Source organism: Grampus griseus, assembly GCF_964374135.1.
Source record: "Grampus griseus genome assembly, chromosome: 14".
NCBI lineage: Eukaryota > Metazoa > Chordata > Mammalia > Artiodactyla > Delphinidae > Grampus > Grampus griseus.
The window spans coordinates 42075673-42100009 of NC_139008.1; the positions used below are offsets into that span (position 1 = coordinate 42075673).

General features: G+C 52.6%; 1 protein-coding gene across 2 annotated transcripts in view; it reads right to left on the reverse strand.

The window, feature by feature from the left end:
• Positions 1-584: 584 nt before the first annotated feature.
• Positions 585-24337, reverse strand: part of RALGAPA2 (Ral GTPase activating protein catalytic subunit alpha 2) — a 281459-nt gene continuing 257706 nt past the window's right edge. For both annotated transcript variants that reach the window (XM_082670096.1, XM_082670095.1), the window contains 3 exons: positions 21897-22018; positions 6755-6788; positions 585-3813 (listed from right to left, as the gene is read on the reverse strand). In XM_082670096.1, the coding sequence (XP_082526222.1) occupies positions 6781-6788; positions 21897-22018 (130 nt within the window). In that variant the 3' untranslated portion in view covers positions 585-3813; positions 6755-6780. The remainder of the gene's footprint in view (positions 3814-6754; positions 6789-21896; positions 22019-24337) is intronic.

Consider the following 24337-nt stretch of genomic DNA (forward strand, 5'->3'; position numbering starts at 1 on the left):
TTTGCAGATGGACGAACGGATGCTTTTTACAAAGCTTGACTGTCTAATGTCCTGGAAGTCCCCTGCTGTCCAGAGCATGGGAGTAGCTCAGGATGCTGGCAGGGGCCACCTGGCCAGGTGGTCCGAATGTGGCTGGAGCCCTGAGTTGGGGCCACAGCCGGGCTTCAGCACACCAACAGGAAGCATTATTACATCCTTCCTACCACTTCTTCACAAGACAAACCCTCAAAGCTGGCCTCTTGCTCAGCAGGGTCAGGGACTCCAGACCTCTGGAAGGGTGGCTGGTGCAGAGGCTGCCCCGGAGAGACGGGAGCCCAGGCTGGGGCTCACTGTGGGCTTTGATACACACCTGGCTATTTAATCACGAAAACAGGAGGGACTTGGATATAGGAGATCAATGATGCTTGGTCTTGGCATTCCAGGGTATGAACTGAGAGGTCAATTTTTACATGAATACATTGGCAAACCTCCCTGTATCCATACTGGCTACCATTCTGGATACATATTAAGGCTTTGGTTCAAAAAAATGCTTTTGAACAACTTCGTCTGACAAAAATGTAAACCATCTTTTGTTAGATGCCAGGATAAACTTTATTTTCCTACAAACTATAATGAAAATAAGAGAAACGTGGCACGTGAGTACTGTGTTTCTACTTTATTAAGTCGTCACAGTAAATCAGAATTAAAGACAGAGGGCAAACTGGAGAGTCAGGTAGTGGCCATCGGTGGGCCGTGTGCTTCTCCGGGCGAGGGTCACCCCTCGCCACGGGGCACCGTGCCTGCCAAGTGGGTTACAGGCGAAGTCTACACCGATGGCGGTATAAGCCCAGGTGTGGAGCATCAGGAAAATTAAATAATAAGAGACAGCAAGATAGAAATCACATGACACCCTATAACTTAATTTACCAGGTTTATCAAATTTCATCCTCATTTACATGTACTAAATATTGTAGACCTGAAAACACAAGAAAACATTCACTTAATGTGTATGTCATACATAGGTACTGAGTGCAACTAAAACATGGTTGTTTCCTGCTGAATTTCCCTTCGGATGTGGACATTCCCCTTCAGTAGCTATGAAGGTAGCACAGTTACATCTACGACATCACAGTAAACATGAAAGCGTCCTTCAGACCTCCAGATGATACAGATAGGACAGTGAACGAAGTGGTCACACCTGAGGAAGGTCGGGAAGACGTGATTTGCATTGTCTGCCGAGCCACAGGATCTTGTTGGTAAGGCTAAGGTCCCATAAGCCAGCCTCGCTCATAGAGTCAGGCTGAAACCCCCTCCTTCCCAGCGGCCGTCGGGAACTGCAGCCTTAACCGCAGGAAGACGCTGTGACAGTCGCTTACCCGAGCTACACGTCCCCACTGCTGTCTACTTAAGGTTTTACCACTTCAAATGTCCTCATTTTGTGGAATTACTATTTTTTTAAGGACAAAAACCTACTCAGTGAGACTATAGAACAACATCTTTGCTTCAGATGGAAATCAGCGTGCAGAGAAGTGAGGGGACTGGCCTGGCCCTGCCTGGAAGCCAGCAAGTCTTATCTATTTTGGGCCGCTTAGGGCCACTTCTGTTTACAGATGGCTGACCTACTGAAGTGACGAGTCAGCACTGTGACTCCGGTGGGGTCCCCACCGGATGAGTGATCCTCGGCAATTTTGCTGAAAGGCATTTATTACAGAAGCTCGATATTTGCTTTTCTAAGTGAAAAAAAAAAAAACTTGATCATTTCAATTTTCCACCCCAAATAACATGAACGATTCAAGTGCATGTGAGTGCAAGCAAAACTGGTCGCTAGGGTTCCTGTCTCCCGGTTCCAAATCTCCAAACCAAAGCTGTTACTGCTAAGAGCCATAGAACTTCTGGCTGTCCTCTAGGGCCACGGGGCTGCCAAAGATCATGAGGGATTATAGGAAGGTCTACCTATTTGCTACCTACAACCGGATTTCCCACTCCAGGTCAGGACTCCAGGTCAGGACTGGTTCCTGGAGATGAAGTGGAATCACAGTGCAAGAGTCCGGGGGGGTTCAATACGATTCTGAATCCTGACACTGACTAAATCCAAGAATTCTGCAACAGGGGTATTCTAGAGCCTGAAGGTGACACATTCTCCCAGAAGCTAGAGCTTCCGTGGCACTCGGGAGCCCAGGCGCATGGGATGCCCTTCCCGCAGGAATGAGGTACCACGGAGCAGCGGTGAGCGTGCTGAGTCCAGAGCCACGTGGGCCAAAGCACACCAAGCAGACAGCCCACATCACTTAAGGTCGGGGAGGGGGTGCCCAGGAAGATAAGAATCGTGACAGCTGCTAACACAGCAGAAAAGGCTGTCACTTCCGGTCACCCTTTATGTTGCCACTAAGTCCCCAATAAAGCAACAAATCGGCCCCGTTTACAGGCCGGCCCAGAGCACGGCCTCTGTTTGGAATGAACCTGGTTCTCTCGGGTCCCAGCGGTGCTCGAGCTCCCCCTTTCTGTGGGCCTGGCCTCAAGTCCTACCTGCAATCCTCTGTAAAACAGAAGAACACGCTCCCTTGAGAATTAGAAGTCCCCTCCTTCCAGGAAAGCCTTTCTCCACTGTCCCCACACCAAGGCTGGCTCCCGGGTCTGCCCACCACTCCTGCCAACGTCGGGTACCAGCCCAGCCACCTGGACCTGGGTGGTCAGGGGAAACGGCAGCTCTGCGGGAGAGTGGGCTCAGCGGGAAGGTGGCCAAGGTAGGCTGGGGGTGTGCACAGGTGAGGGCAAGAGTGGAGAGGTGGGGAAGCACCTGCACGGAGACCTTTCCAAGCCCTTAGCTGGCGGCTCCCCTGTTGAGCCCTGGGCTTACTCCGCAGATGGCCCGAGGGCCTAGATGACAAGCAGAGGGCCTGCACCCAACACACCGACCCCAGACGGAAGGTGGGGCTTTCTTTTTTTTTTTTTTTTTAAAAAAAGATGCAACAGGCCTTCCTTGGGGAGGCAAATGGGTACAAAGTAGGGATCACACACCCTCCGCTCGGGATCTGTCACCCTAAAGCTCTGTGTGTCAGGAAACGTGTGTGAGGCCCCTGCCGGCTGGGCACCACAGGGCAAAGCCTTCGGAGGTGCCTGGAAGGGAGCTTTGCGGGGACAGGACCCTGTGTTTCTAGAATCACCTGAGCGCTCTGTGATAGAAGCTTCATCATCATCACCTGGAGGGCCTCCAGCAGGGCCAGGGGCAGGAAACCTCTCCCCAGTTAGCGGGCATCAGGAACCAGGTGGAATACACACAGCAACGGAGATAAAACTTCTCCCGGGCTCGAGACTCTAGGGAAAGCCAATTTCCATGATGATGAAATTCTGGACTAACCATAAATCCTAACAGAAGAAGAATGAGCAAAATCAAGGCAGGGAACATTCCTCCAACAACCGGCCCCTCGGTGAGACATGATGGGTTTATAAACGACCGGCAGACAGAGTCAGCTGCCCCCCGCCCTCACGGAAAGCCCGGAACCTTCTCCTTTTTCCTCTGCTAGGGCAGCCCCACCGGCGCCGCGTGACAGTGGGCGAGTCTCCGGTTGTTGGCGACTTTTTCTTTTCTTCTTTCGAAGCCCAGGGTTCCTGAGATGCCACCGCCTAGTTTGAAAGTCCGATCCACAGCATTTCGGTGGGATTCCTCTTCAACTTCAGAAGACGGTGAACGGGGAGACCGGCTGAGGGCACCAGCAGGGCAGCGATGTTCCCGGAGTCTGGGTTTGGGGATTCGGGTGGGAAGTGGGGGACTCTCAGCCGTCTCACACTCCCCGAGAGGCACCGTGTAGGAGGCTCAGCCTGGCGGCCAGGGCCCTGGAAGGAAGCAGAGGGAGGCCCACGTGGGCACAGGTTGGAGGGAGGACGTGCCACGGCCCCTGGAAGAGGGCTGGACCCCCGCCCGGAGCTGTGCGTGCAGGGGTGTTTGCTGAATGAACCCACAGACCAAGGTCTTTCTTCCCAGCCTTTGCTCTGGACTTTCCTGCAGCATAAAGGGAGCTATGAATCTTTTTGAAATTCACTGGGCCTTACCGTCCAATCTGCAATAAAGAATGAAGAGAAAAGGCGCTGATGACAGTGCGGGGAACGGGGGAAGCCAAAGGAGCAGCACGGCCCAGAGTCAATGAAAGAGCAAGAAAACTTCAGGGGTAGCTTGTGGACCGGTCGGTGTTGTTATTTACACGGATCTACATGCTGGTACTTTACACCAGGAGTTACAACTCGATTATTCCCCAAGGGGTCTGAGACAGGAGGTCAGGACTAATTGAATGCGTCCAGAAGAGCCTACAGCTGTTTAGCTCCAGAGGGAAAAAGGAATGAAGCTGAAGGCTGCGTGCCCGCCGCGCCCCCAGTCCCCAGGGCTGCTCGGAGGAACCCCGGCGCCCGCTGCTGCAACAGCGGGCCGCGGTTGCTGAGGCAGGTCCCCTGGGCAGTGCTTCGAGGGAGGACCGTTTCGTCACCCTCCTAATAACCTATTTTTAAACCCTGCTGGGCTGCGCCCCAGCTTCCTCAAAAGCAGGCTTTCTAACCTTCTCCCGACATCCTTCACTTCTGGGGCTTTCGCTACTGCCATTTCCATCATTACTGGCCTTTGAAATTAATGTACGCAGTGACCTTATTCACAGCATCTTCTGTCATTTTCGGATCTGACCTCATTGTTTCCAGGGAGTGCCTCTGGAATCAATACCTGCAAACACGCCTGGAGCCAAGGAGACCACCTTCCCCGGCGCTGTTCCGAAATTCAGCTTTAAGGTCCCCCAGCCCGGGCTTCTGTCTCCTCCCTCTGATCCCAGGAAGGTCGCGGCAGAGAGAAGAGTTGTGGGTCTCTCTCCTGCTGTTTTTGTCTTTGAAAACAGGCTGCTTTCGCTAAAAGCAGCAGAGCTGTACTGCCATCAGAGGCGGAGGCAGTGTTGGTTACATCGCCCCATCACCCTGGAGCCAGAGGTGGGCATCACATCAGCATGTAGTCCAGGGGAGCGGGCCGCAGGGCGAACAGCCCTGACTGAATCCCAGGTACGATTCTAGTTTGAATACCTTCACTTAGAATTGTGTAAGACTTCACCCCACCCACTTTGGAATCAGATCGATTGGGAGAGGGACCCCCCTTCCCAAAAAAAAGCAAGTAAATGAAAGAGATAAAGTGATGTTCAAAGACCTGATATTAAGTGAGAGTACTTCTGGGCCAGAAGGGAAACATTTAACCCTCCACCCCTACCAGGGAGGCAGGAGGGGGCCCCTCTCGGTCCTGCACCGCGGCGTGGCGGGTGGGCAGGGTGATGCCAACTTTGACGAGCTGCGAAGCTCTTGCAGCAAAGCGGCTTTCGTGCATCTGAGGGCAGTGGACCCACCACCGGGTGCCCCGGGAAGGTCACGCCCGGGCAGGAGCCTGCCCTGCACGCCCCCGGCATTCCTCCAGTCCCCACCTTTCTGTTGGCCCGTCCCCTGACTCCCGTTGTGCCCACTGTACCCCGTGATTGATGGGGAGGCGGCAGCTGCGGACCGAGCAGGCCAGCCGCAAAGGGGGCGATTCCACTCCTGGCTGCTGACAGCCACTGCCCCCGCCCGGCCTTTCCTCGAGCTGGAAGCTGGGCGTCTGTTCAAAGGACACTGGAGCCCCACTTGGCCACCTTTGTGGAGGGGCGGGAGGACACGTGTGGATACGGGGTCCCAGCAAATAAAGGCTTTTGCACGCATCCCCACTGCTGGAGGGGACTGTACAGCTGCTCTGCCTGGCCGACATGGGCACCTGGGCTTTGTGGCTTGTGCCGCCCTGGGGGCTGGCCCCAGTGAGCCCGGGGTTGGGGCAATTCCGTGGCTGAGGGGCTAAGAAAGGGCAGCTGGGTTGGAGGGTCACCTCCTTGTGGCAGTGGCCCTGCCTGCGGGAGGTGGGCAGTGCTTCGGCTAAACCAAGAACTCTAGCCCCTAACTTCCCCTCCACATCTACTCAGGCAGTGGCGGCGTCTGTGCTGCGGCCCCACTGTGGGTGACGCGACTGATAAATGACACCTCGCTCCCTGACCTGCCCCATCATCTTCCTCATCATCTGCTCTCCCTTCCACCTATGAGCCCATGAGTGGGTACAGCCCAGGCCACCCCAAGAGGCTTTTCTGCAGCACTGCTGCGGGGTGTCTGCCATCCATTGGGGCGCACAGGAAGGGCCTGGACTCCAGACCGGGGCAGAAAGGGGAGGCGCACGGAGGTCACACCTGCCGTGGCTGGCCTGCCCTCTGGGTCCTAAACCACAGCAATCCCGGGGTTCTCCACCCTCTGAGATTCCCCCAGCTTTTGTCTGCTCTTCCTTTCCCAGCTGTTCCATTCAGCAGACCCGGGACGACCTGCCCTCCCCAGCCCAGGCCTCGGGGGCCCCATTAAGGCCAACGGTCAAAGGCCAGCCCGCACGTGCTGCGTCTTATCAGCCCATCTCAAGACCCTGCTCCTCCTGGCTCGGCGACAAAAAAGGGGGCGGCCCCGGGTCCACTGGCTCCCCGAGGCCCCGCACACAAAAGGGCGGGTGACAAAGACATTTTCTGGGATGGCAGGTCTTGGTGTGAGATTCCACCCAGAGTACAGGGGCCGAAGAAAGGCCAGCCTGGGTTTCCCGGGTGGGCAGGCAGCGCAGACACGCAGGGCAGAGCCCCTATGGAGGAGAGCAGGAGGCAGGAACCTGTGGGCATCTCAGCATTGAGTCAGCCACGGAGGGAGATGGGTTAGTGAATAAGCAGGGTGGTTGGCCAATCCGCTGAAATATCAGTCTTACCTTGTACAAGTACCGCGCCGAGGCCTTTACGTATCTGAAGGGAAAGAACATAAAATGAAGTGAATGCAAGCCTGGCACACGCACAGCCCAACTTGATATGAGCACAGTGCTAAAAATACGTTTATTCCTGGGCGGCCTGAGTGTTCTTGCAGTTTCAGAGATCATTACGAATTGGAAATTCCCCTACAAGTCCCTCGGCAGGACAGAATTCTAGCTGGTGTCACCCAGATAGGTGTGAAACGAAGGTAACGTTAGCTCTCCCAGGATGTGTGACAGATGCTCTTGGGAGCCCCGCAGACACTGGGTGGCACTGACCTTGGTATCCTGTCCCTGCTGCCTGATGTTTCCTAAATATTTGGTCTAAGATACAGTCAAAGAGAAGAGTTTTCAAGACCAGCAATTGGAATTCTATGGATGCCTTGAAAAAATAACTGACACCCTCCAAGTGTACAAGTTTACATGTCTCCAAGTTTCATTTTACAGGTTTTGAGTGGTACGCAGTGTGTCAGTTCAGTACGGGTGGCACCTGCGATGTAACAGTCCCCAGGGGGGAAGCACGCAGTGTGCGGTGCAGAGTGTGGCTGCGAAAGGGACCCTGCAGAGACGACATCGGACCCTCGCGCACAGAGTAGCAGGACCCCAGCAGTCCTGCCAGACCCCAGAGAGGCTCTGAGCTCTTTCGTGCTTTGTGATAGTTTTTCTTAACTACCCCAACTCCCCCCTCACCACGGCCATCCTATTTCCCACGTGGGTTTCCTTAGCAAACGCAGCCTCTTTCCGCGTCAGGTGACAGCTCCTCACCCTAACCGCCACAGTACTCCTGAATTCAGTGTCACTAGACCACCATCATATCTGGACAAAGGACATTTATCAACGACATGGACCGCTGTCTGTCCGGCCGCCGTTGTAAACTTGGATTGTCTGCTGACCTCACCAGCAAGGCAGGCACGGTGACCAGGGCCAGTTTCTAAGACGGATGCCGTCGGAGGAGGGACCACCGACAGATCTTAGGTGGGGCTCTCCGGAAGAAATCTGGGCTTCTCTGAAGCTGTACTGTACAGTCCATCAGTGAAAATTTCACTCCTCCCCACCCTCCAAAATTATGTGGGATTGGAAACTTCAGGATAAATAACTGATCGTGATGATACACTAGGCTTCTCTGTCTTACTTGATTTCTAGCCACTGTTAACGGCTCCTTCTTTACACGGTGATCGAGCTCTAGGGGCACAGGAAGTTCTCGGGCAGCGTTGCTTCCTGGTGCTGGACTGGTATGTTTTCTGAGGGACCTTTAGACAATGCGATGATCTAGATTGCCTGTCCTCCCCCAATGCACCACGTGCTCCTGGAAGACGGCAGTCGTGGGACATCTCTAGGTGGGTCTTCCTCCAGTGGAGGGGCTGGGCTTCCCAGGGCCCCGTGCTGCTGACCCTCTCCCCACGAAGGGGCTTCTCGATCCCCCTCCCCAGCAGCCCCTCGGCCCTGGTGATGCTGGGCGTACAGGCAGCCGATTGGTGGAAGCAAGCAAACAGATGGTGCGTCTGACAATGGAGGGCTTGTTTGTAATTGCTGATGAGGACAGCCTGCCCCTCTCCCGGTGTGTCCCCAGATGCAGCCCGGTGTGCTGTGCTGGACCAGACAGAATGTCTCAGGAACTGCCAATCCACGGGCGAGTTAAGGAGATGCAAACACAGAGGCAGTTGGGGGCTGCCGTAATTATTCCATGGGGCTCAAATGTCACTTGCCCTTGACAAACAGACAGTGCTACCAAAGGGCGGGGCCCCTGTGCGTGGCACGGAGGAGCAGGCTGTCAGCTTCCTGACGCCTCCTTGGGGGTCAGCAAGAGGTACCCACCACCCTGGGCAGTGGTGGAGACACCAGAAGAGACCATGGTGCTTGGAGCTGCGTGATGCCCAGGGGCATGGGAGACGCCAACCCTAATTATTTCATCAACCGGGTGCCTGGTATGTGCCAGGTACTGTTCTAGGCTCCAGGTGACAGCAGTGAACAGAGCAGATGAAACCCCTGCCTTTGAAAGCTTTGGTGGCAAAGTTAACGGCATGCCATCGGGGGGCAAAAATATCTTACTCTTTATTTGTATAACGCGCAGATAGAAGTACAGAGAATATACAGGTAAACGGTATTTCTGTGGTGTTTCAGGGGAGGAGACAAATTAGGAAATAAAAATGTCTTAGAAGCCTCCCTGGTACGGCAGGAAGAATAAAAGGTGGAGAAACACTGATTGCACGGGTTAATATGTATCTTAAATTCAGAGATTTCTTACACGTGAGTGGTGCTGGGAATCAGGAGTCAGCCCCACTCACATCTGAGAGCAGCTGAGCGAGACGCCCCTGGGGAGACCCTTTCAGGAGTAACTTGGATGCCAACGGGCCAACTGCGGTCACTCAGCGGCTCAGACACAGAGCGGGCGTCTGGAGACTCCAGAAGTTGCTTTTAGAGAAAGATGTCCTGCTTCTTGGGCTTCGTGAGGCTCCTCTGACACCTGGATATCCACAAGGGTTTCAAGAGACACAGGAAACCACCGTCTTGGTTGGAGATTTGCTGTGTTCTATGCAGCTCTGTCGGAGGCTTTCCGAAAACCGGTGGGCCTTTCTGTGGCCTGTTTTCTCTAGCTGTACTCACCGGAGAGCAAAAGAGCAAGGATTTGCACCAGGCGTCTTATCTCTGAGGCAAGGCTGCCGTCCAGGACTGTCCCCCGGGATAACGCTGGGCAGGGTCAGAGAAGAAAAGTGGCTGCTCTCCCTGGGTCCTTGTTACTGAGCCATCAGTGTGGGAAATGATGAGCTGGTTCAGGATAATTAGCGAAGGGAATGGTTTTGAGAGCTGCCACGGTGAGGGAGAGAAACAGTGGGCTGGGGTTTCAGCTTTAGGTGAGCGCTAAATACCCTCCCAGCAGGAAGGCGGACTGAGCGGGAGATCAGAGAGCTGTCTGGGCTACTCAGACCCCTTGGAATGGCTCTGAGCACCAGGAACGGGGTAAGCCTACACACTCAACGCAGCACTGGCAACCCAAGGCCAGTGGGCACTAGCCAGCCTAATTACCATGGCCAAATGGCCCAAGGATGGCTTCCAGAATTTCCAACCCAGCAGAAGGGGCTGTGTCCTGGCCCCGGACCTGGCTCTGGGCTTGGCTTCTTTTTTGGTCGTTGGTCTGGCCCATCAACTTGGGTTCTGAAGCAGAAAGCTAGGGCAGCTGGACCGAGAGACAGATGGGCAGAGAAAGTGCGTGCACTGTGCCCGCCCACCTGTGCGGGGGCCCGGCCGGCGGGTGGAACGTTCTTGAAAACGCTTGTCTGGCATTTTTCTCTCCCCCTTCCATGACTATAATGTACATTTATGCATCTATGACTGAATTTAACTAAACACTGAAAATTAATGTCTTGTTAGGCCCTCGTGGAGAAAGATGCTTCCAGACCCTCCAGCTAGCTCACGGAGCGTGAACACGGAGATCTCCGTCTATCCCGGCCATGGAGAGACGGCTCATTTTACCAGACTGAATTCTTCACATCTCAAGATGGAAAAACAGTACAGAAATGTTGATAGCAGCAATACCACGATAGCTAAAAAGTGGAAATAGGCCAAATGTCCACCACATGATGAATGGAACCGAAGTGTGGTCGGAATGGAATAGTATCTGGCAACAAAAACATGTAAAATACCGATACAGGCTACAACGCGGACGACCCTTGAGAACGTGCTAAGTGAAAGACGCCAGTCAGTAAAGACCACGTATTGTCTGATTCCATGTACACGCAACGCCCACAATAGGCAGATCCAGACAGACAGAAAGTGGACTAGTGGTTGCTTAGGGCTGGGGGTGGGGGGAATGGGGACTGACTACTAGTGGGTTTATGTTTTTGTTTTTCAGGAGGGATAAAAAGGTTCTAAAATTAGATTGTGGTGATGGTTGCACAACTTTGTGAATATACTAAAAGCACTGAGTTCGCCGCACGCCGCGAACCATCCTCAAAGCAGAGCAAACGGCGCTACCCCTCGGGTGACACACTGCTCTCCCTGCAAGGTTGTCTCCCAGCTTTATTCTAACTTCGTCTGTTTTATAAAAACTCAGGAGTGAGGGCTTCTCTGGTGGTGCAGTGGTTGAGAGTCCGCCTGCCGATGCAGGGGACACGGGTTCGTGCCCCGTCCGGGAAGATCCCACATGCCGTGGAGCGGCTGGGCCCGTGAGCCACGGCCGCTGAGCCTGCGTGTCCGGAGCCTGTGCTCCGCAACGGGAGAGGCCACAACAGTGAGAGGCCCGCGTACCGCAAAAAAAACCAACAACAACAACTCAGGAGTGGCCTTGGGCGGTGAGGCGGGATTACACTGGGATTATGTGTGCTGTTGGGCATTGTTTTTTAAATTTCCCAGTAATCAACAGCTCCAGGAAACACAGAAGTTACGTCTGTGGTGACACGCGGGAGGACGGTGAGTTCTCCGTATTGCTCTGAGGAAGCAGTAAGGGTGCAGTGGGCTGTCTGGGTCCTACGGATAAAAGCTGTCCTTTGGTCTTCAGATGTGAAGGAAGCTGCTTTAGCCCACAGCTGTTTTCTACATGTGAAGTCTTCCTGCGCTGCCCACTTCTAACGTAGGAAATACTTTGGTTAGCTTTCAGTTGGATTTCTGTTATCCGTGCCGAAGAGGGGGTGCATTTGCCACCTTACACCCTGTACAGACCATAAAGGCTCCGAGATCGTCCTTTCTGCCTCCGGGGAGGAACATTTTGCCTTTGCCTCTAAGGCAGGCCTCCTCCCTGCACCCTGCTTTTCACTTCTGTGAGCGTGCTCCCCACAAGCAGGGGTCCTTGCGGGGTGGGTGATGAGTCTCGTTTGGGAGAAACTTAAGCCGTGACCCTGGCCTTGACACAACAAAAAACACCCAAGGCTGAGAACAGCTCCAAACTCTCGAAGGGCTCACTCTTACTCTGCTGAGGGCAGACGGTGGGAAGCATGGACAGGAAGCTGCAAATCCCCACGGGGATGTAAAGAATTACTGTCCATGGATTGTTCTAGAGACAATTTGTATCAGAAATGCCAGGGAAGCTCACCCCCTGTCCCAGCCCTTCTGGGTAACTGGGAGTCATGTTAAGTCTCTCCAGACGATGGAGAGGTACCCACCGTGGTCCTTCATGCAAGCTCATGGGTTCTGGTGTGAGTCTGGGGGTCTTAAAGGGGTGAGCACAGGTCAGAATCCCGCCCAGTTCCCCTGAAGGAGGGGTGTTACTGCGCTCCCTCCACCTGTGCTGGCTGGGTTAGGGCTGCGTTCCGTGGCACCGGGCTGAGGGGGCTTCTCTGGGGGTCTCTCTTGTGGGCCCACAGTGAAGGTCTGGGGAGAACAGCTTTTGAACCACCCACGTTCACTCCTTAGTCACACATGAACCATGTGCCTGCCGCATGCCAGGTGATGGGCGTGCATTTTACCTGGCTGGCCTTCCGCCCACCCCTCCTGAGGAATACGCCCCACAGAAGCCAGAGTGATCTTTTCGAACAAGAATCACAACATGTCACCCACTGCCTCACACCCCCAGGGAGCTGCCAGTCTCACCAGAGTGACAGCTGAGGTCTGTGCCTGGGTCGAGGGCCACTCTGACCATCTCCTGCTCTTCCGTCCCCACCTTGCTGGGCTCCTCGCTGCTCCTCACATGGGCCTCAGGGCCTTTGCTCGTGCTGTTCCCTCTGCCCGGACTGCTTCCCCCAAATTCCAAATGGCTCCCTCTCCCTTGTCTCCCTCAAGGCTTCCCGCAAACGTCACCGTCTCGGGGAGGCCGCCGCTGCCACCCCATTTCAAGTGCACCCCACCCCTGTTTTATGTGTCCGTAGCACTCCTGGCCCTCCTTCGTGCTTTTCCTCCTTAGCACCCCTCACTATCCCCAATCTTTATGGAATGTGTGTGGAGGCCCCGGCCCCGTGGGGTTTGTGTGACGATCAAGCGGAACTGTCGCCCCATCTACTGAAGCTGCATCAAAGGTGTGCGGGTCCCGGGACCCAAGCTGGGCCCGAGTATCTAAATATGGCCTCTAGCAAGTCACCAGCTCTGGGCAATGGGATCGAGAGTAGAGTCAGCCTAGTGGCCTGAGAACCCTTATTTCTGGCTGCTTCCTTTCTTCAGTGGTGACCTCTATGCTCCGGGACCCTCGTCCCTGATGCTCCTGGGTCAGCAGACACCCCTGGTCAGGAATGCCCGGCCTCAGAGAGCCGCATGTCACGCCCGATGTCACGGAGGGCCCTGGTGTTACATGGCACCGGGCTGATCCCAGCCTTGGGGACGCAGCTAGGGAGCAGGGTTGCAGGGCTGGGAACACGCCAGCTGCAGCGTCTGCCCGGGTGCACTTCTGCAGCCATGGAAGGCAGCGTGTGCTTCATGGTCCCGCCCAGGATCGGGGCCGCGGGGCAGAACCTTGCCAGAGGGTCCTGGAAGACCCGGCGGCTTCCCTCACCCCCAGGTGACCACATGAATCAGCCCATCCCGCTCAGGAGGAGAGATGCTGGGTGGCCCGCGTGGGGGCCCAGGTAGGTGGAGCGTGTCCTGTGCAGCTGGGATTCATATTCTGGAAGCGGTCAGAGGATAGGGTTCTGCCTGTTCATTCTCAACACTCTCTGCACTGATGCTACGAGGTTTCTCAGGTGCTGAGAAACGAATTCTGGCCACGTCAATGCTGTCTGCTTCATGCAATCTTTTTTTTTTTTAAATCTTTTACAAAGTTGACTGGTATGTTTCCCATTTTTAAGGGACTTCCTTAAAGCCTTTCGAGAGACTTTAAAGGCCAATGGGAAAAGAGGAACCAGTTTTTCTCTCTACTATGCTATTTAGAGGTTTATTTCCTGGTTATCATCACATATTCTTCAGGAAAAGGAAGGTATAAAATATTCTTCCTTTTTTTCTTCAGCTGTCTGCAACGTTACTAAGAGAGGTCCCATTTGGCCTCTGCCTTGGTTGTTGCTAAATAGAAATTCAGGCAAAACCATTGAGGCTTCCAGGAACCCACCCTGACGGCTGAGGCTGTCTGTGTTCCACCTGCTAGAACCTTCTGGAGGTGAGGGCCCCAGCCATGGCTCACAAGGCATGTGAACCTGTGGTGTCAGGAGCTCCAGACTCTTCCGAAACAATTTCTCAAGGTCATTTCAAATAAGCTTTAAGGGTCTTTTCCAAAAACTGTGAGAAAAATTCTTGGTACCTGCCGACCATCTCCTGGCAACTGCTGTGTCTCCCCGGGGGCCGTATTTAACAGTGAGGCAGGAGGAGGGTGCCGTTCGCACTTAAAACCCTGCAAGACTGAGAAACCAGAGCAAACCTAAGGCAGCATTTCACAGAAAAAGCAGCAGCTTCAAGTTCTTCCAAAGGAACACATTAAATGTCATGTCGATACTCTGGAATGAATCGTCTCGGGTACCGCCTTTTCCCGGGAACCTGGGACCAGCCTCCGCACCTGCCTGCCCGGGGCAGGAGGGTCCCCCCGCTGGCTCTGAAGGACTGGTTTCTTCCTCTCTGCATCTCATTCTCTTGTGCATCGGGCCTTCCAGTTCTCAGAGTCCCCATCTCTGCCAGCGTGGGAAACTTACAGGCTGGCCAGCAGGACGCCGAGTGGGACAACTGACACACATCAGGCAAGTTTCCATTCGTTCCAGGCTCACGAAGCAGACGGCAAGGCCGGCTCAGGGAAATCTCAACAACTGACCCAAGCCACTGACTAAATGTCGTTTTTTTTTGATGAACCTTTGTGACACGTAGTTGTGGTTTGGAGCTAACTGATCTGTGCTTATTAATAAGTAGCCAATTTTGGTGATTCACGAGTGTCTGCTTTTCCCTAACAAGAGTTCAAGCTCCGGGAGGGAAGGGGAGAGACAGAGTGCAGGGTCTCCAGAGCCCTCTGTGCTCCCCTGAAACGCGCAGCAGAGTCCTGCTCAGGGGTGGCTGCAAGAGGGTGACATTGTTTTCTAACCGATCAACTGGAACAGATGTTTGTCTCATCTCTTGCTTCCCTCTTCCGGAGCTGACACCAGGGAGAGTAAAGGAGTTTTAGAGGAAAAAGGGATGAATAAGCACGAGGCAAAATGTGGTGCGAAACAGGGTAGTCGAACATTCTCTTTAAAACCCTCAATATCACGTAGGAAAGCATCCTAACCAGGTTTCAGTTATTCCAGCTGCAGTACCCAGTCTGTGCAGTAACCAGGCTGCTGGCTGCCCTGTCTGCTCCACACCCGGAGAACCCCTGCTGCCCTTCACTGGTCCACTTTCACTAGGAGACCAGGAGGGTCGGGGGGCGGAGAATGACAGCCGATTCCAGGTGTTTGGTCTGGCTCCGGCATCAGGCCTCACACACATCTGTGGTCTAGAGACACCTGGACCCCTTAAAGCAACAGCCAGACTCCTTCCTGCCTGCATTTCTACTGCAATCCTGTTGCATATGACGTAAGAAAGAAACTTACGCATCATTCTTTAAAGAGATTACAGCCCATTATAGATAGAAGAAACACACACAAGACAAAGCCTGCCTTCCATGTGCTGAGAAAAATCAAGAAGTGAGATAAGTTAAAGGGAGCTGGACCGAGGATGGAAGTATCACAGAACTGCCTTCGTGCGGGACGGTGGTTCTCAGCACTGCTTAGTTTTGAAAAGCAAGTCCCCAGCCATGCCCAGACCCAACTCCAAATCTCTGGTGGAGGGACCATCTGCACGGTATGGCTTCAAGGGTGGCCCAGTGCACAGCTGAGCCAGCACCACCGGGTTCGGGTATGGGACCATGGGTTAAAACAATTCCCATGGATGCTTTACCATCTGTCCAAGAAGATGCATTTTAAGTTTCTAAAGAAGCGTCCTATGCACAGGGGTCAGGCTGAGCCGACTGGTGATGTGGGAGGGAGGGAGCGGCTGGGTCTCACAGCCCCTGCGGGGTGGTCGGTGGTTCTCAGGCCAGGTGGCAACGCGGCTCAGATACAGCCCAGCGCGCTGCGGGCAGAGTGGGTGGCCCCGAGCTCTTGAACGGACAGCAACATCAGAGAACCTGTATTTGGGGGACCCTTGTGGATGGCCTGAGTATAGTTCTGGGCTGTCCTGCTCTGTAGCCGTGGCTCTGACGTCTGGGACGGTCCCCACAGGCGGGATGTTTGGCCAGCATCTCATGGGTAGTGGCCCCGTTTGCACGCCCCCCCCCCCCCAAGAGACGGGCCAACGCAGGTGGAGGGGACTCCAGGACAAGAGGAGGAACCAGGAGGCACAAGTTCCATGTGGAAACAGGAGGGAAGAGGGTGGCACAGGACGGAGTGAGGAAAAACCCAGACTGGCGGGGTGGTGAGGGGACCGCCCAGGGGACGTCTGTGGAGGGCTCCTACGTGCCGGGCACTATCCTCAGCCCCTTACACATACTAACTTGCTGAGCCTTACGAATGCCCTTCAGTTCGTATTATTGGGCACTATGTAGAAGGTACTGCGTTAGACCCATTTTACAGAATTGGACTACGGGCTGCAGAGCAACGTGAACTTGACTGAGGCCACAGGCTGGACAAAGGGGACATCAGAGCCTGGCCTCTGATAGGACACATCCCCCTTGCAGCTGGGGAGGCTGGCTCCAGGCTGGAACTGGAAGGTTCTGGCCAGTGTTGAGCGTGGGGTCGGGGGACAGGAAGACAGTGGGATCTGAGGATGGAGCAAGGGCAGGCCAGCCCGCACTGTATCCAGCACCAAGGGAGGAAAATACGAACCCCGGGACACGAAGGGTGGCCCGAGGCTTGCTGACGGCTCCACATTCTCCCTCCACTCCAGTACTCGGGGCCCGGATCCTGCTGCGTTCCTAGCACCCCCAGAACGTTGAAGCCCCTCGCGGCCTTGGGACAGCCCCCTGGAGCCCTAGAGCTTGACCTACCCGGGCACCTGGGAGCATCTGATGTGCGTCTGTTGACTGTATGAAGTCGGGGCATACTCTGGGCTTCAGTTCCCTGATCTGTTCGATGTGGTCGGTTAGAAGGATTCTGTAGCTACAGCTGCTAGGTGACCCCACAGACCTTCACGGTCCCACGGGCGTACTGGCCAACAAACGCAGAAACTGCCACCGTGACAGGAAGGAACAGAACCCACAGCATCACAGGGCATGCGCTGGGAGCCCCAGTTCCTGCGGTCCTGTCAGCGTCTTTCCCAAACCCCACTCTCATCTCATGAAGCCTTCCTGAAGGACCACAAAGGAGAAATAGCTTTCCCCAGCAGGCTCGGTTCCAAAAGACACACTGAGACAGTGTTCGCTTCTCTCCTCCCAGAGAGGCTGCACGGGTTGTTTAAACTGAAAAACTCCCTTCTCACTGGCTGGTCAGGAGCTCTGTGACCAAGGTCACCAACAACTAGTGTTAGGTGACAAACTACCCAGGGCAGCGGGGGCCGAGGGAAGCGGTCACCCTCTGAGCCTGGGATGCTGTCCTGACACGCGTGCTGACCTCACAGAGAGGAGGAGAAGAGAGTGGAGGGGCCGAGGCCGGTGCTCCGGGTCGTTCCTCACTGCTGGTGCAGCTTATCAGAATGTGAGGGGCTGGACGTGGGGTCTCCTGAAGCCCCTTCTAGCTTCACGGTCTACAATGCTCTTGGCTGGTTTCAGCAAATTTATGAGGAAGGCGAACACATAAGAAGTGCTATCCGGCAAAACCTTATTCAGACCACTTTTACAGGGAGGGGGGGAGGGAAAGAGGGAGACATATCGAATGAATCTGTGAAGTGACCACCCTCACCGAACAGGGAAATCCTTTCCTCTTTGGGGGGTTAGAGTTAGTTCCACCTTGTGCTGTTTCTGCTGACTGACTTGAAGGCTTACCGCCCAGCAAATGGCCGTGACGGGGTCACTGCAGAAGGGCTAGGACACCTGCCATTGGGGTTCTTAGCAAGTGAGAGCTGGGTGCAGCTTCTTCCTCGAGGCAAAGCCTGGTGGGCTATCCGGCCGTGTAGCATCCACACGCCAGGTTCACTTTGGGGCCAATGTGTAACACATCTGCAGTCTCACGGGGACACTTACTGGCCACCAGAATGACCCAGCGGTCCCAGGCAGGGTCCTCTGATAGCTTCTGCAAACTTAAAACAGTGATTTTGTCGTAGAAAAGAATGACAAGTCTTTTTCGTCAGGTAGGTGAGCACAGTAAGCTTTCCAGGAGTGCACCCTCCTGGGCGTGCAGATGCAAGTCTGCCGTTCTTGCACAGTAGCTGCAGCGGTGGCAGCAGCCTGACACCGACTCAGGCTAATCTGGTTTAAGCTCCAAGTATGACCTACATGAAAAGTGGCAGAGAGTCTGATGGGGCCTGGTGAGGAATTTCCTTCCACTTGCTCTAAATCCTGGAGCCTTTACAATCCAGCCTTTTGTGAAGGAGGAATTGCTTCCGACCAGATCTGGAGAAATCAGATGTGTTTATGCAGGGCTAACAAATAAACAAAGATCTGTGCTCCCTCTGCTGGCTCTCGACAGCACCATTAAAGCAGAAAGCCATCTTCAGCAAACGCAGTCAATTCACGTTTCCGGAGAAGGACCCCTCATTTAACCTGGTGTTAGGCATTCTTTGAGAAAAACCCATCTTTGTCAACTTCTGAGCAAGGTACTTGAAAATGCTTACAATCAGACGTCAAAGTACACATGCCAATAGTCCTGCACTCCCAAATTGCTAGCTGTGACTGTAATAGTGATTTGGGGATTCATTTATCAACAGACATAAGTGGATTCCTCCAAGACTTTAAGGTCCAGACACGATCTTTAAAGCAGCTCTGGAAAAAAAAAATCTCAAGTCCACGCCAAAGTCCCTCTTTTTTTTTTTTTCTCCTTTAGTTTATAAGAGCAGCTTCCAAAAAGTAAAGATCTGTACTATTTATAGCCTTTCCGATAATGTCAAGCATTAGACTTGATTTTCCAAATCATTAGCATGCAGAAGAATGACCTCATGGTGAACAGATGCACTTGGCTATGAGCTGCAGTGATTACATCAGTCCCTCCCCTTCCAGTTAACTCTTTAAGGGCCTCTCTGCTCTGCCACCCGCTTGCCTGGAAACATGCTTGAAAACACAAACTTAGTCTCTCACCCCCGTGTATGTGTGTGTGTGTGTGAAATGCACATATAAATACACGCATAAAACACAGATATGTACTTATATGTGTGTGTGTGTGTGTGTGTGTGTTCACTGCAGCCCGTATTTTATCACTGGTCACCTTTTAGAAATTGCTGGTCAATAAGGAAGGAGTCAAAAGAGATGCAAACTACAGAGCTGGGGGGAAAGTCAGCTCAAATGCCTTTTATGCTCTGGGCGTTATCAACATGAGTAATGGGCAGAAGAGATACAGGGCAGGAGGTGTTTAAAATAACATTTTTCTGACTGGGAAATAGCTGTTTTGAACCTCTTTTAATAAGCTGAGCACCCACCTGTTAGCCTAACAATAGAAGGTCCTACGTCTTGGTGTCGACAGTGAGTCCAGATGCCCCTCTGGGCTGCCCTGGGTGACAGGCGGCAGTGCTGAGGTAGGGGAGCCCGGGGAGCAGGGGAGGCATTTCCCAGGGTACAGTGTGGGCCGAACACAGTGTTCAGGCCACTGTCCCTGTGCTTGACCACAGGGCCCTGCTGCAAGGACACAAAGAAGATCTGAGCCCCGAGTTCCTCAGACTGTGCCTGTGAGCGGGGGCCCGAGGCCCTGCTCTGAAGACACCGCTACTGAGATGGTGTGATCGGATCCTAAGAACGCTGTGGGAGCTTAAGCCGCTCAGGGTCAATTTTTCCAGCTGGCTTGTCGCTTGGAAGAGCAGGCCTCACCTCAATTTCTTAGTTTAAGCTGCCTGGCTCATCTGGGTTTGACTGTACTTGTCCCAGGAAAATAAAACACAGTGAAAAATGTTTTCATCTGTCAAAGTGGTAACCGACAGGGAATAGGGATTCCTCAAAAGCAAAACTGGTCTGAAAATGAGGATGTGGTTCTGAAAGTGGACCTGTAAATGGGACAGAAATGTACCCCTCAGATTCCTGGGCAAACCAAGTTCATTTCTAGCTCTTTCCTGATGGGTGTCGTGGGCAGATACGCAAAGCGTTGAAAGAGAACATTAAGCCCAGACTTATAATCGCGCTCGTGGGTTGGTGCTGTATGCGTAGAAAATGTTATCACGCCACACAGAATACCCCGAACCCTGTGTGTTATGACATGTGACGCTGTTGTCAATAACTTGAAAAGAGGAAGGACTGGCATTTGTCTTGATATCTCATCTTTGGTCTCATGTTCCTTTCATACAGGTTCCCATGCCCACTCTTAACGAGGTGTCAGAACCTTTATCTGTTCAGTGACATTCTTATAGCAGCCTGTCTCCAAACGGCAAGTCTTAAAAACCCCAAATCACTCCTAGAGGCTCACTTAAGATGTTGCCTACACGTGGACTCATTTGAACTGCTTTAAATAATTATGAACTTCTGGGAAAGAGCAAATTAATTTACATAGAGACTAAAATATACATAGAAAATAAAGTTCCTCAATATTGGTTTCAATAACATCTTAATCAAGAGCCTTAAGAACATAACAGTTAAGAAGTGGAAACATCTAGTTATGACTTAATTTCTTTTAATTTTAAAAAACAAAAAGACTTCTCGAGATTAAAAAAAAAATAACTACGCTGCACTAAAAACTTCAGTCCCAGTACTTCATGAGGATGGGAAAAAGCTGAATGAGATCTTTAAAAAACTAGCTTTGCTGTAGATCCTTCATGTTCTCTCACCTATAAATTGAAGTGATTTTAAACCTCTAGCCAGACTGGGTATGAAATCTTCATTCCCCTTGAAACCGATTTTTGTTTTTTTTGGTTTTAGATAGAATGTTGGCAGAGTGTATAAAAGAATTCAATTCACAGCTGTTCTACTTTTTTAATGTAAGAAACATTAATCAAAGCTTTAAGTTATAAGCTTTTCTCATGTTGCTTAGTATTCCAGTTCAACAAAGATCAATAGAGGCCATCCCTGTGTTTCTGGACGCCTCGCCAGGGAAGCAGAGGCGTGATTATGTTAATCTCGCGGCTCCCGCACCTCCGTGGCCGCTTATCTCCCAGGCCTTCTGCCTGCTGCTCCTGGCTCCCCGTGCGGGGCCAGCCTCTCCCTCTTATCTCCCGACAAAGCTCGGGGAGGCCAGGACTGGAGCCAGCGATGCTCAACAATGATGCATGGCTGATTTTATTTGTAAGTGATTTATTTCACCGAATTTAATTTTTTTCACTTTGTGTGTAAGATATTTGTTAACAAGTCAGGATGGGAGAAGCCAGGCAGCGATCAGAGGCAACGGACACGGGGTAGAAATCTATTAGGCCCTCTAACAGTTGTGCCCGCCCTAGTGGAAGAGGAAGGAAGCCCCTCATCAAGGATTTCAGCGTGCATTGACTCCATATCCTATTTGCTTTCTGAAAGGCAATTAATCTGTAATTACATACAGAAATTTACAAGTCATTCTACTCTTTGGGAAAAAAAAACCCCACAGTAATCATATCATCAGTTTAAGTGCCAGCACATATTTTTTTTCTTTCCTAAATTGGAAATATAAAAAGGGTAAAACCTAGAAACAACATTTTTGAAAATTTCCACTGGCCTAATAAGTGAAAGTGATTGTGAGCCAGTGTCGGAGCAGGTCCACACCAGGTGCTGCTCTCGGCGGATGGTCCCGGGGACGCAGACCGCTCCAGAAAGCGAGCTCGTCGCGCTGCTGTCACCATGGCCAAGGGACACTGTCCTCTCATTGCTCCCGCGTTAATCCCTGACCCGAGCATCTCAGCAGCATAATCCCCATTAAGCATCAGTGGCAACGGCTTCAACGGCGAGGAACTCTTTTTTGACAAGTAAGCACTGATTCGGGCATCGCTCTTCAACAACCCACACCCCCAAGTGAACCGGAGCACATGACTGACAACAAGTGCATTAACCTTGCTGGATGCGGAGGTTAACAGAACGGCGGGAGAAAAGGACTGGCGAACAGCTTGGATACAAAACAAATCAGAATGAATGTCATCACTCCTTTTGATATTCATTAGTGGATTCAGGGGACGAATGCGCTGCTTCGTAAATTTGAAAGCATTTATCTGTGAAAAACAGGTGTACATCTGCGGTTCGAGCGTTTGGAGGGCACGAGGGGAGAATAAAGCGGCCACTCACCAGTTCCGCTGACGGAGTAGCTGGAAGACGGGGAGAAGACCTGGGCTGTGAAATCCTCAAACGTCATGACTTCGCGATGGTTCTGGATTACTGCTTCGAGATACAGAGCTCTCTCCTCGTAGCTGCAGGAGTCGGTTAAGGAAACAAGTGCTCATGCAGAATGACACGCAGAACAGTGACAGCGTTCACTTTGTTTTAAATACAATCACGCATTTTTTACACTTGTGTGGGAAGAGGTACCTTGCAAGTGAACATCCTGTTGGAGAATTAAATATTAGTCATAATTCATGAGAACATTCCAATTTGGAGGCCTAAGTTTCCCTTAGATTTCAACTGCACCCAAACTAGTATCACTGAAAAAATATATAAACCAATAGTTCCAGAATCACAGCAAAAGGTCATCAACTGGATTGGAACAAACAAAAACAGAGACATTGGTAGCGGCCTCATCCCTTTCTATCCACAACCGTGGGACAGCGCTGGATCGCCCCTTCTTAGTTCTGTGGATGAAATGTTCTTCTCAGCCTACTGATAAAATGAATCGATACTCCAAGCAATAATTGCTGACACACACTTAAAAAATAAGACCACTGGGGAGAGGGAAGGCCAGGAAGGTATGCTCTGAAGGACACCAGAGCCTCAAGCCGAGATAAGCCACGAGCATTAGAAAATAAGGATAAGTGGGGAGAGTCTAGCAGGGAGTGCACAATGCAATATTAAAAAAGAAGACTATTGCCTTTTAATTAAAACTGCAGTCTGGAACACACACATTCAAATGTGTAATCATAAACCAGTCACCAATAAAACTTAGAAGCGTAACACGCTGAAGCAACTTTCCAGCTGTCTTAATAGGACCCCTGCGTGTGGCAGCCTTTCACAGGGCAGAAAGCAAATCTTCCCCTTTTGTGTGTGGCTTCTGTTTCCTCGGAAGGTGAATCATGCCTCCCAATAACAGGATAACGTCAGGACAATCTGACAGCGGATGGCGGTGCCACACGTAGGGTTTTATGAATTAACACTCGGGGGAGTCGGCGTGATGTCGTACCCCGCCTTCCCGTGATCAACGCAAAAGTTAAGAGACACGTTTTAGTCTTTTGAAAATCGTGCTAATTCTCCAGGAACAGGGGGAATGCGGGTCACCGCCAGTTTATTATTTGCAGCTCCAGAAGGGCAAAAATAATTCTAGCCTTTCTCACCATATTTTAAAGCGCTCTTTTCAAAATGGCCTCTTTTAAAAATGTAAGTTGGGGAAAATGATGCCCTTCCAATAAGCTGTCGATAAGCATGTGCTTTAAAAGAGGAGAATATTTTTCTATTCTTTCGGCAGAGGATGCTCACGAGTTTCCTGGGATAGGCTCTTCCCCTCTTCCTTTAATTACATTCAGGGAAAGGTTTTCTCCCCGGGAGGAGACCAGAGACATTCTAGGGCTGGCTGTGCAAACGTGGTAGCCACGAGCCGTAGGTGCCTAGCTACACTGAAATTTAAATTAATAAATACAAAGAAATAGAAATTCGGTTCTTCTGTCCCACTCGCCGTATTTCAAGCATGCACAGCCACATGTGGCCAGGGGCCACCGGCCTGCATTGTGCAGATACAGGACACGCCCATCGCTGGGGAAAGCTTTCCTGGGCTGCGCTATTCCAGAATTTCTCTGCAGGTTGGCTCTATGCAACTTTTAAAGAGGAACATGAGTTTAAAGGTTCAAAAGTGGCCCCTCTGATGATATATGAAGGTTTACAGAGATGGTCACGGCATCCTGAGGCCTGGCTGCGTGAGCCTGCATGGCGGGCTGAACTCCGGGTGACTCGCCTTCCCGGACAGGCTGCCCAGGCCTGGAGGGACCCGCTAATGCCATTCACGTCTCATTATGAACACGCTTATTCTGCACAGCACTTGGCTGTCACTGAGTGCGGCCCTCCGAGCCGCTGGGCCGCGAACAGCAGGACGCTAGGCCTGGACGGCCGGCTGGCGGACAGGCACTGTGACACTGAACTGGCACGTGCGGGCCCAGCAGGGGCCAAGCCAGGCGTGACAAATTACTCAAAAAGCTGAGCTCAACTTACGGCTGAAGACCACCTGAGCCTGTGGCCCTGTCAGTGCCCTTTCCCGGCCCCCTCTCAGTGCAGCCTGCTCTCGGCCTCTGCAGGCCTGTCCTGCTGGGTCCCGAGGCCCCGCTGCGCCCAGACACCCACACACAGTGCTCGGACGTGAGGATGCGCTGGGCTGAAGACACGGCGGAGGCCACACATCTGGAGGGGCGGCCGTGACGCTGACCGAGCTCACCATCCACCACAACGGGACGCCGTGTACACCACCACCTACAGGACCCACAGGGTGGCCTGGCAGCCCCGTCCTGAGCGACACTCTCCTATTGTCCATAAATTTGTCCCTTGTCAAGGCTGAGAGATCTGGGCTCCTGAGGGCAAATCCAGCACTGGAC